We start from the raw sequence: 13032 nt of genomic DNA, 5'->3' as shown, positions 1-13032 counted from the left end.
GGGTAGTTATGGCAGGGGATTTTAACTTTCCAAACATAGACTGGGACTGCCATAGTGTTAAAGGTTTAGATGGCGAGGAATTTCTTAAGTGTGTACAAGACAATTTTCTGATTCAGTATGTGGATGTACCTACTAAAGAAGGTGCAACACGTGACCTACTCTGGGGAAATAAGGCAGGGCAAGCGACTGAGGTGTCAGTGGGGGAGCACTTTGGGGCCAGCGACCATAATTCTATTAGATTTAAAATAGTGATGGAAAAGGATAGACCAGATCAAAAAATTGAAGTTCTAAATTGGAGAAAGGCCAATTTTGATGGTATTAGGCAAGAACTTTCGAAAGCTGATTGGAGGCAGATGGTCTCAGGTAAAGGGACAGCTGGAAAATAAGAAGCCTTCAGAAATGAGATAACAAGAATCCAGAGAAAGTATTTTCCTGTCAGGGTGAAAGGGAAGGCTGGTAGGTATAGGGAATGCTGGATGACTAAAGAAATTGAGGGTTTGGTTAAGAAAAAGAAGGAAGCATATGGCAGGTACAGACAGGATAGATTGAATGAATCCTTAGAAGAGTATAAAGAAAGTAGGAGTATACTTAAGAGGGAAATCAGGAGGGCAAAAAGGGGACATGAGATAGCTTTGGCAAAGAGAGTTAAGGAGAATCCAAAAGGGTTTTTACAAATACTTTAAGGACAAAAGGGTAACTAGGGAGAGAATAGGGCCCCTCAAGGATCAGCAAGGCGGCCTTTCTGTGGAGCCACAGAAAATGGGGGAGATACTAAATGATTAGTTTACATCAGTATTTACTGTGGAAAAGGATATGGAAGATATAGACTGTTGGGGAAATAGATGGTGACATCTTGCACAATGTCCAGATTACAGAGGAGGAAGTGCTGGATGTCTTGAAACGGTTAAAGGTGGATAAATCCTCAGGACCTGATCAGGTGTACCCTAGAACTCTGTGGGAAGCTAGAGAAGTGATTGCTGGGCCCCTTGCTGAGATATTTGTATCATCGATAGTCACAGGTGAGGTGCTGGAAGACTGGAGGTTGGCAAACATGGTGCCACTGTTTAAGAAGGGCGGTAAAGATAAGTCAGGGAACTATAGACCAGTGAGCCTGACCTCAGTGGTGGACAAGTTGTTGGAGGGAATCCTGAGGGACAGGATGTACATGTATTTGGAAAGGCAAGGACTGATTAGGAATAGTCAACATGGCTTTGTGTGGGGGAAATCATGTGTCACAAACTTGATTTGAGTTTTTTGAAGTAACAAAGAAGATTGATGAGGGCAGAGCAGTAGATGTGATTTCTATGGACTTCAGGAAGGCGTTCGACAAGGAAGGGGAAGACTGATTAGCAAGCTTAGATCTCATGGAGTACAGGGAGAACTCACCATTTGGATTCAGAACTGGCTCAAAAGGTAGAAGTGGTGGTGGTGGTGGTGGAGGGTTGTTTTTCAGATTGGAGGCCTGTGACCAGTGGAGTGCCACAAGGATCGGTGCTGGGCCCTCTACCTTTTGTCATTTACATAAATGATTTGGATGCGAGCATAAGAGGTAGAGTTAGTAAGTTTACAGATGACACCAACATTGGAGGTGTAGTGGACAGCGAAGAGGCTTACCTCAGATTACAACAGGATCTGGACCAGCTGGGCCAATGGGCTGAGAAATGGCAGATGGAGTTTAATTCAGATAAATGCGAGGTGCTGCATTTTGGGAAAGCAAATCTTAGCAGGACTTGTACACTTAATGGTAAGGTCCTAGGGAGTGTTGCTGAACAAAGAGACCTTGGAGTGCAGGTTCATAGCTCCTTGAAAGTGGAGTCGCAGGTAGATAGGATAGTGAAGGCGGCGTTTGGTATGCTTTCCTTTATTTGTCAGAGTATTGAGTACAGGAGTTGGGAGGTCATATTGCTGCTGTACAGGACATTGGTTAGGCCACTGTTGGAATATTGCGTGCAATTCTGGTCTTCTTCCTATCGGAAAGATGTTGTGAAACTTGAAAGGGTTCAGAAAAGATTTACAAGGATGTTGCCAGGGTTGGAGGATCTGAGCTACAGGGAGAGGCTGAACAGGTGGCACGCTGGCACAGTGGTTAGCACTACAGCCTCACAGCGCCAGAGACCCGGGTTCAATTCCCGCCTCAGGCGGCTGATTGCGTGGAGTTTGCACATTCTCCCCGTGGCTGCGTGGGTTTCCTCTGTGTGCTCCAGTTTCCTCCCACAGTCCAAAAATGTGCAGGTTAGGTGAATTGGCCATGCTAAATTGCCCGTAGTGTTATGTGAAGGGGTAAATGGAGGGGAATGGGTCTGGGTGGGTTGCGCTTCGGCGGGTTGGTGTGGACTTGTTGGGCTGAAGGGCCTGTTTCCACACACCGTAATCTAATCTAGGTTGGGGCTGTTTTCCCTGGAGCATCGGAGGCTGAGGGTTTACAAAATCATGAGGGGCATAGATAGGATGAATAGAAAAAGTCTTTTCCCTGGGGTCAGGGAGTCCAGAACTAGAGGGCCTAGTTTTAGGGTGAGAGAGGAAAGATATAAAAGAGACCTAAGGGGCAACTTTTTCATGCAGAGGGTGGTACGTGAATGAATGAACTGCCGGAGGAAGTGGTGGAGGCTGGTACAATTGCAACATTTGAGACGCATTTGGATGGGTATATGAATAGGAAGGGTTTGGAGGGATCTAGGCCAGGTGCTGGCAGGTGGGACTAGATTGGGTTGGGATATCTGGTCGGCATGGACAGGTTGGACCGAAGGATCTGTTTCCATGCTGTACATCTCTATGACTCTATAACAGGCCAAGGAAAATAACAAAATTATACCCTCCCCTTCTGAAAGTCACAAAAATATAATGGGCCAATGGATAACCAACACCTTAAAGCAGCAATCAGAAGATACAGTGAGGTGACATCAGTTGATGCCCATCTCCCTCAAGGGCCAATTACAGATTGACCACGCACTCCCAAACCAATCAAAAATATACTTCATCTCTGCTGCGCCAATCAGAATCGCACATCACTGATTATGCTACGCGTTCTGGATTGGAAAGGGTGAACAACGCACTGACTTTCAGAGATCAAGGCATGCAAACACAATTTGAAAGAGACATTAGTAGAGATTGCTATGCAGTCAGAGGAATGGAATTCTACGATTTACAAATTTGGAGAAACAGAGACCAGCAAACAAGTGTCGATTGTGGGCCCAGCGTCTAAGCAGGAAGCAAGAACCACGACAAGCCAGTAAAGTTGCAATTTGGGCTTAACTCAAAATTCAAAACAGAAGTCAATGAAATTATTGTCTTCCCATTTAGTCAATGTTACCCTTGATGTTTTCTGATCTGTCTCCATTATTCCTCTACGGTGAATGCTGTTACGTGTGCTGTTATCTAAATTATCACATGTGCTTCCTTATTTATTTCACAGAATATACAACCTTACCTGCCTCCCTAATTTCCTGGTGAAGTGAAGACAATTACGTTGTTCTGTACACATCAGAAATTCCTTTCCTTTCATACTCTTAATGTTAAGTTTTTCCCAGTTCAAACTGGAGTGATTAAGGTCTCCATGTATTACTACTGTTTAACTTTTATTTAAAATTTGTCACATTTGTTCATTTGTGCTCAATTCTTCACTTAAAATGAATTGTACACTGAGCTTTATTTCTAGGTATAGAATGTTTTGTTCAAAAGTTGATAAAGTATATAGGGTCAATCTTGCAGCATCTGGTTAGGATCACATTAATTAAGGAAGACTGACAAACTTAATAAATTTAAAATAAAAAAACTTTCTTAATAAAACAACTTATACCTTCCTTCGGCTTGCTGTGCCACAGAACTTATCCATGAAAGGCTCTTTGCAAGGACAGCAGAAGACCAGACAGCCATTCCTTGTATAGCTTCAGGACAATTCAGTTCACACAGTGCTTCAACAATCATCATAACTGTTACTTCCATTTCATTTCCCTGATAAAAACATTCAAAATGGTTATTATCTGCATTGGACAAAACATGCCATTAGAAGTGGAAATGAATAAGCTGTGACAATGAAAGGTACTGAAAGATCAGATTTGGTTTAACATTATTGCCAGAATCATTTCAGATGAAATAACTGAAACATTATAAAATGAATATGTTTCAAATGATATTACTTGTAGCACTCCAGGATTTACATTTGTTTGTTATGTGAACTACGCTCAATTGCGAATTTGCTTCAGTGATGCCAGATAAGTGGTGCTAGTAAAAATCTGTTATATCACCTAACAAAGTTATAAATTCAAACCAGTCATAACAAAACCCACTTAAAATGTAAACCTCAAGATTTCAAGGTAATTGTGTAAAGCTGATTGCCAACTATTAGTTACAACCTGCCTGGTGAATGGAAGTGTATTTTGATTGCCTCCTATTAAATCTGTGGACCATTGCAGTTGATTATTCAACTGTAGTGATCTTTCCTCTCAGGTTTTGCCTACTGCATACTTTGAAGTGAGACAATGATTTCAGATAGGTCTTGATCATTTTTAAGGCATTTGGTCAATGGATCACTCCTGTTTTATGTATATTCCAGCAGCTGCTGTTTAGATGTTTTCTTGGTCTGTCTTCTAAAGGTAATCACTGAGCAGCTAATATTCCAATAAACTCTTCATAAGAACTGTTTCTAGTTTTCCACTTAAGCCATTAGATTGAATCCATCCTGATTGTCGAAGATAGGGAAGTAAATTGTGCAGCAAGAATGCTCCACTTTGCCTTACCTCAAACTAGAGCCCAAAAGCATACCTTAATGCCAGGTTGTAGGCAGCTTCTTTCTATTTTAGCAAGGTCAGGGAGACATTTCACATACCTGAGATGCACTGCTGTTCTTCATCTCTGTCAGCAAATCAAACCCGTGCCTGACTGTCACAGCTGGCTGCCCAGCCAACAAGCCAACCCGCATTATAGCCACTCGGATCCGTGTTAACCAGTCATGACACGTCTGGCGATTTGTGTAGAAAAATGTCCTAATAACCTGCAACATAGGATCATAAATAAATGAAAGCAGAACGTAGTGTGCCAACGTTACAAGACAAAAATACACACAATGTGATTGAAAAAACTGAAGATGTTGGAAATCTGAAACAAAAAAATTGCTGGAGAAACTCCACAGGTCTTACAGCATCTGTGGGTGAAAGCAGAGTTAATGTTTCCAGTCTGGCGACACATCATCTGAACTCAAGGTGACCACGTCTTGTGAAAACTCTGCTTCCTCACCACAACGCTGCCAGACCTGCTTAGTTTCTCCAGCAATGTGCTTTTGTTTCGATCTCAGCAGCTTGTGTTTTTGTTACAACATGTACTGTGTTTTCCGAGTCTGAGCGATTTGAGCAATCCATACAAATAGACTTGAAATGTGATTAAAACTCATGTTAACCTTTGGTGGTGCCATAAGTGCATTAGCACATCCTTCATATGCATTGTACATCAACTTCTCAAGGTTTTCCAAAAACTGAAGTAGAAGAATAAGTCTCAGCTGGTTGCTAGTATGCCCATCATCATTGTCAGCCATGGTCCACTGGCTTATGTCATGGTCAGGATTCAAAGTATGTGCAGCCAAACTCCTAATAATACCTGGAATTTTGAGAGTCAAATTTGTTAAGTTAGGAATATACAACAATTGATCAGAATGCTACATTTGTAAAACATAAGTGAACTCAGCACTCTAAAACAAGAATTTACTGGAAGACAGAGATTGCCATTTCACAAATGTTGAGGTAATTATTCACCAGGATGGGAAAGTAAAGACGAAAGTACTGAAACCCCTGAGAAAGGGGATCCTCTAACCAAAAGAAAATACGGAATCTACTGAGAAAACTGTCTTAGCAGCCATACGCTGATGTTTTTTCCCTTTATTCTTTCATGGAACATGGATATCATTTGTTACTCATCCCTAATTGCCTAGGAATTGAGTGGCTTGGTGGCCATTCTGGCAGACAATTGAGAGTGAACCATATTGCTGTGCACCTGGAGATAATTTTGGACCAGTTCAGGTAAAGATGGCAGATTTCCTTCCTTCAAAAAAGGAAAGAGAGAGTCACTGACAAGAAAGCAAAATTCTGCAGATGCTGGAAATCTGAAAAAAAGAGAAAATGCTGGAGGAGCTCAGGTCAGGTAACATGCGGCGAGAGGAACAGAGCTAACATTTCTCACTGAAACAGAAGATTCTTAAGAGTCTTGACAGAATAAATGGTGAAATAATGTTTCCCCTTGTGGAAGACTCTAGGACCACAAAGCATTGTCTCTAAATAAAGATGTGCCAATTTAATACTGAGGTGGGGGGCGGGGGGGGGGGGGTGGGGGCGGGGGAGAGAAGATTTCCTCCTACACATTTGTGGAACTCTGTCACAGAGAGCTGTGAAGGCAGAGTTCTCATGCACATTTAAGCCAAGATATCGCTTCAGAACTGCTTCAGCTTCAATCTCTCCCTCAACCAAGACACCAGCACTGAAGGAAGTGTTTGACAGTTGCTGCTCAGTGTCTGGCAGGTAGAGGTCAGGACACCAGATAACAACAGCACCCATGTTTAATTGGCAGATTTGATAAAGTTACTTAGACCTGACAGAGAGAGAAAAAGAGAGAGAGAGAGAGACACACACACACACACACACACAGTAGAGTGCACAAGTAATTCAGACAGCCAATGTCACGTCAACAATTCCCAATGTGATCAAGTTCAGGTAAAGGGTCAGGAGTGGAACAGAGGCAGACGACCAGCTCTGTAGTTGTGAAGAGTCATATTGGACTCAAAATGTTATCTGTTAACACATGCTGCCGGACTGCTGAGTTTCTCCACCATTTTCTGTGTCTTTTATATTTCAGAATCAGACTGATTGCTGTCAAAAACCTACAATACTTTTACAATCACCATTTTTGAGACTAGTTTTATAAATCACCAAATTGATAAATTGCAGAGGCAATCGTTTGGTTTTAGGTGAATTTAAATTTCACCAGCTATTGTGAATTATCTTGGAACTCTGGATTACTAATCCAGCAGTATTACCATTACACCACAGTCTTTTCCGATAGTCATTTCTAGGGAGACATCCAGGGAGCACAACCATGAGTGATGTCAGCCTAGTGGGCAAAGGTGGGTGCCGAGGAGAAAGAGCTGAGTGCAGGAATAATGCGACAGCGGCAGCAGATTCAAAAACAAGACTGGCTGCTTTTTTGACAGATATTTGCATCAAATGGTTTTGAGGATGGGACGAGGTTGCCCCGGAGGGAACAGTCCCTGCAAAACACAAATGGGGGAGCAAGGGGAAGAGGTGTTTAGTGGTGGCATTCCAAAGTTGTCTGAAATAGTGGAGAATGATACTTTGACTGCGGATGCTGATGGGATGAAAAGTGAGGACAAGTGGTACTCGATCACATTGTTCAGAGTGATGGAAAGGGGCAAGGACAGAAGCACAGGTGATAGGTCAGATGCGGCTGAGGGCCCTGCCAAATCACAGCGAGCAGGAAACCACAGTTATGAAAGAAGGAAGCCATGTCACCAGCACTGTTCTGGAAGGCAGCATCATCTAAACAGACATGATGCAGGCAAAGGAAAACTGGGAGAATGGGATGGAATCCTTGCAGGACATGGGATGTGAGGAGTTGGGAGTGAAGGTTGCTATAGGAATCAGCGGCTTTGTCGTGGATAGAACAGAACATTACAACGCAGTACAGGCCCTTCGGCCCTCAATGTTGCGCTGACCTGCGAAACCAATCAGAAGCCCATCTAACCTACACTATTACATTCTCATCCACATATTTATCCAATGACCATTTAAATCCCCTTAAACTTGGCGAGTCTACTACTGCTGCAGGCAGTGCATTCCACTCCCCTAATACTCCGAGCGAAGAAACTACCTCTGACACCTGTCCTATATCTATCACCCCTCAATTTAAAGCTATGTCCCCTTATGCTAGCCATCACCATCTGAGGAAAAAAGGTTCCCAATGTCCACCCTATCTCGCCCTCTGATTATCTTATATGTCTCAATTAAGTCACACCTCAACCTTCTTCTCTCTAACGAAAACAGCCTCAAGTCCCTCAGCCTTTCCTCATAAGGCAGGGAAGTTTCTTCGGATGGCAATGAACAGTTTATTTCCTGAAATGGAGATGGTGAGGTCAAGGAAATCAAGTGTCAGAGATTATTTTGGTCACCTGCTTGGAAAGATTTAGCCGAAGTTGCGAAAAAAAAGTTTTTTTTGAAAAGGGAATGGATTGTTAGTTTAAAAAGGAAGGTGACTGTAGTTGAAAAAGAATGTTTACAATATCATTACCCAGGTGAACTAGGAAAGGATGTTGGGAGTTTAAGGAAGGAAGGAAGAGATAAGTTTCATGGAAAACAGCTCAAGTGACTGAATTCCCTATAAGACTTGAAATGCAAACATAATAGCATATGACTATAGTGATCTAATTACCTTCAATTGTTTGGAATGTATCTTGTGCTCTGCCCAATGGGGTTCGTAGTTTTGAAAGCACAGTAAATTGCGCTGCTTCCCACACAGCCCATTGCCATAACACAGCTTCCGTCTTTAATAGGTTTCGTGGAATAGATGACTGATCGTACTTGTCCAATCTCTGGCAGCTGTGAAACAGTCTCTCCAGCCAATGATCTTTGCTGCAAGTAAAGGAAAGCTTACACGAGTTACATGAGGCAATCAGGAACATTTGTGATTCTGAAGTGCCAATTACTTGATTATGGAGTATGAAAAACTTGCAAAGGGATTTAAAAATAACATTCAAACCTACCCAATTCTGTGACAGCTTCCATACAAAATGAAACTAATTAGATCAGAGAAGTCCTGAGGATGAAATGTGTTACTTGGAGCTTTAGTCATATGACTACTTATAGCCAGTGAGATCCCTTGTACTTCTGTGTGATTGTTGTTACTGTGAAGAAAAAATATATTCAATTTTATAATCAGTGTCGTATTGTTTATACATTTTATTAAAAGTTATAATTTTTGTACAAAGACTAAAGTCTGACTTTACTGGAAAAATCAACTACATTGTGGTAAAAGGTGTGGAATTTCTCTGGGGCCATTGTTGTTCACAATTTACATCCATGATTTGAATTTTTAAAATTGGAGATGCCACCAAAGTTTTTTTCTCCCTCCGCCACAGGCAGAATGAGGATAGTCAACACTGAGGAAGGGTAACAAATCACAAGACAATGTTAATAAACTTTCAAAATGGGCCAAAAATTGGCAAATGAGCTCACGATGGTTCAATGAGAGGCAGTACGTTTTTGTGGGAAGAGAAAGGAGGTCACTTATTACTTGGATCAAAGCCCCAGTTGAGTAGAGGAACAAAAATTTTGGATACAAATACATCAACCAATAGAACGTTGATCAGCAAAGTAATAATAGAAATAAAGGCCATGGCTTGTTTTTCTAAAGGTACAGAACTGAAAAGTAGAAGAGTTATATTAAACCCTGCTTTAAACCCTTATTAGACCAAGGATACGGCACAGTGTTCCAATCATATTATAGAAAGGGTTTTGATACTTTAGTTGTGATGACGACTTACAGGCATAATATTAGGAATTTCTGAGGATACAAATGAGGAAAGCATTCATTCAGATTGTTCCTGTTTTCCAAAATAGGCAGCTGCCATGGTGTTCTGAAAGAACTTGTTAAAATTGTGGAAGTTGTTGTTAGTTCTGAAAAGTCATATCTGACTTGAAAAGATAACTTTCTCTCACCAGATGCTGCCAAACCCACTATGTTGTCCAGAACCCCCTGTTTTTATTTCAGATTTCTTGCATCCAGTGTATCTTGCTTTTGGTTCCCCTCAGAATCTTGTCTGTTTCAATAAGATCACCCCCCCATTCTAAGCTCCAATGAAAAAAAGGCCTATCCAATTTAGCCATTCTTAATAAATCACCCCCTTCACCCAGGAATCAGCCTTGTGAATCTTGAAAGTAACACAATGGCAAAAGCCCTTTCTTAAAAACTATACACCGTACTCCAGGTGCAGCCTCAACGACACCCTGTTCAGTTGTACCAAAACATTCTGTTTTTAAACTCTAAACTCTAGCAATAAAGGCCAAAACCTTAGTTGGCTTAATTACTTACTGCATCTGAATGCTAATCTTGTGTTTCAAGCACATGAACACCTAGATCCCTCTGCACTGTGCTTGTGTGGAGCCCCTCAATTTAAATAACAGTCTACCTTATGATTCTTTCTGCAAAAATTGCAGGATCTCACACTTACTTATAATAAACTCTGTCAAGTACTCCCTCACTCATTCAACCTATCCATATCCCCTTGTAGATTCCTAATGTCCTCCCACTTATTTCTGCATCAGTAGTAAATTAGGAAAATACACTCTGCCCCTCTTCCAAATCATTAACAATCTAATTAACTTTAGATCAATAAACAAAGTCTCTTCAATTCAATATTGGAAGGGATGGTTAAAAAATCTTTTAAAGTTAATCATACCTTAAAGCAACATCCAGAGGAATAGTCTTCAGCAGCTTCCCAAAAGCCTGCCTAACACGAACTCCACAATGAACCAACTGTACACGACACACATCAACACATCTGTGTAGCAAAACGCAACAGCTTGTGAATTTTAGGCATGGCTCCGAAAAACTGAGTACTGAAAGAATTCTCACAAATCAAAGAGTTACGAATGGCAAGATTTTTTAAATTCAAGTTCTACCTTTGCAAGAGATCATTTGGCAAGGAAGTAGAAACAATTTGTAGGCTGCTGCACGCTTGCAGACAGATCGAAGCATCTTCATGAACAGCTGTTTAAGAAAGGGAATAATATGTAAACATTGCTTTTTAAAAAAATTAAGATTAAGTCATTCATCGACAGAAATCTTACCATTTGATAGCAGCCCTTTGCAGAATTTGTGAAAAGATGGGATAGCAAACAAGGGAGCGTAAGTTTCTGATTTCTTCATTAAAATGGTAACCTCCAATGCCCAGGTTAGTAATAACCTCCTGAAGAGATTCAAAATATGTTTTAAAAGAAAGTAAAACAAACATATAATTCTTATATGTTAAAAAATTTGCAATGAAAAATGTCAAACCAAAATGTTTCAGTGGAAAAGAATAAATAGCTAAGAAAAAAATCTGGTTTACCTTGCGTCGTGGTTTAAGATATCCTTACTGAGCAACATTCCCAAAAGATTCAGTATGATGGAGAAGTGTTTCTTTGTTGCCATGGTGACAGTACTGATAACAGCGCCATCAAACAGAGAAGGTGATGAGGAACTAAGACTGCTGGATATGAAATGATCATGCCTGCAAATAAAAAGTGAACAATTTCTACATAAAGGCAAAAAAACCATTGGACCTTTTTTCCCCGGAAAGGAAAAAAGTTTTAGAAAATTGCTAAAATTTCAAATAAAAATGGAGACTTCAACCAAATTCTAACTGTTACAGCTTCCTACGAATTTACTTAAAATAAACAACATACAAGTAGATGCATATCAAAGCTCTAGTGCAAAGCTGAACTTTCTGAAGCACGAACTACCTGCCCCATTAAATATACGGATTCTTTTATCCTCTGGGCCAAAATTCTTGCGGCATGGCCATAATTTGCCAACTCTCACTCCTACTAGTGTGACAATCTAAACCTTCAAAACGTCTTTCACAAATTAAAATCATGTACCAAGTTATAATACGCAATTTCAGATACGAAGGAGGTTAAATAAGTTACGTCTCAATCGGCTGAAACTAACTCAGTGTCTATAAATCAAATGAAGAATTACAATTTCCCCCACAAATTAATTACTATTGCACTACAGAGTAACATAAATTAATCTTTAAATGGAAGATACTTTCATAAGTTAAAATGTCATTTAACTTTATTGAATGAAAGAAACAGAAATTATACAGGGCAATTAAAAGAAATTACACCAATGTGACAAGTGTAGACATACCTTGTACAATGGGAATATAAAGTGTACAAGACTCCATACTGGATGGCAGGATAATGAGCCGCAAGATTGGCATGTACAATTGTAAGGTTATCACTGAGAAGGGCAAACACAGTGGGAGAAAGAGCCCACATCTGTATGGGAAAGGCACAAGACATTCTTGAAAACGATTAACATGCAAAAGTACAACTACCCCATAATAAACTGCAAAAAAGTTATTTGTGATTAGGAAAATGTATTTCTGGAACTTGCTCATGTTTCATATTTCAAACATAGGCTTTAAAATATTGAACCTTTAAAACTTTATGCATAGTTTAGGGATAGTAGACACTGACATATCTTACGCATAGACAACTAAGATGTAAAACACTTCTTAAACCTTGCTGCTCACAATGTTAATTAGAATTCACATTTGCATTTTGCGTGTTATAAAATCATACCTTATACTTGTTCTGAGTGGTATGAGATTGGCTGGAAGTCTGCTTTAATTATGTGCATTTTAATGAAGGATCTGTATGGGACTTGGCAGCAATGGGAACAAGGTTTTTTAAAAAAAAAGAGCAAAAATATCCCAAACTAGAAAAACTAGAATGGGAGGCCACTTCATCAAAAGCAAAGTATAGTGTCACAGAATCATCTCTTGCAAATGGGTACAGGTTCAAATTAAGACCATAAGTACAGCTCAACAAATTTAAGTTGACAATTCATATTCTAAAGTTTCCAAACTAAACTTCTTTTGCTTGATAAAATTATGGGGCTCTGGCTGCTTGTCTGAAAAAAATAAAGGTTTTTCGAGCTTCTACTTGAGTAGCAGTAAGGGTAAAATCTAACTAGGGCTTCAAATTCTATTTAGCTTAGACACCTGGAAGCTCAGGCACATTTACACATCTGTGATTTACACATCCTGCACTGTGGGAGATCCTGGATGTTCCTGCTGGTCTGAACAGTCACATGTCAGGAGGTGCCTTCAGTCAGAACACATGTGCAGTGGGTTTTGGAGCTTGAGTGGCACCTGGGAGGTTACTATAGTGCAATCATATGGCTGAGGGGTTTGTAGATGATGTGGTCACCTCCATACTTAATCAGGTGCAAACAGAGGGAGAATGGGTGACCAGCAGACTAAACAAG

The 13032-nt window shown here is 40.4% G+C and overlaps 1 protein-coding gene across 1 annotated transcript in view; it reads right to left on the bottom strand.

The window, feature by feature from the left end:
- Positions 1 to 13032, bottom strand: part of smg1 (SMG1 nonsense mediated mRNA decay associated PI3K related kinase) — a 170740-nt gene that overhangs the window by 94811 nt on the left and 62897 nt on the right. The window contains exons 14-23 of the mRNA XM_087997587.1: positions 11908 to 12038; positions 11105 to 11266; positions 10845 to 10963; positions 10677 to 10764; positions 10454 to 10555; positions 8759 to 8899; positions 8428 to 8627; positions 5393 to 5589; positions 4826 to 4990; positions 3797 to 3951 (exon numbers count right to left, since the gene is read on the bottom strand). Coding sequence (XP_087853713.1) covers positions 3797 to 3951; positions 4826 to 4990; positions 5393 to 5589; positions 8428 to 8627; positions 8759 to 8899; positions 10454 to 10555; positions 10677 to 10764; positions 10845 to 10963; positions 11105 to 11266; positions 11908 to 12038 — 1460 coding nt within the window. The remainder of the gene's footprint in view (positions 1 to 3796; positions 3952 to 4825; positions 4991 to 5392; positions 5590 to 8427; positions 8628 to 8758; positions 8900 to 10453; positions 10556 to 10676; positions 10765 to 10844; positions 10964 to 11104; positions 11267 to 11907; positions 12039 to 13032) is intronic.

Source organism: Chiloscyllium plagiosum, unplaced genomic scaffold (assembly GCF_037043375.1).
Source record: "Chiloscyllium plagiosum isolate Xiang-an unplaced genomic scaffold, Cpla_swu_hap1 HiC_scaffold_20, whole genome shotgun sequence".
NCBI lineage: Eukaryota > Metazoa > Chordata > Chondrichthyes > Orectolobiformes > Hemiscylliidae > Chiloscyllium > Chiloscyllium plagiosum.
The sequence above is the reverse complement of the archived record's forward strand: the minus strand, read 5'-3'. Positions and strand labels throughout refer to the sequence as shown.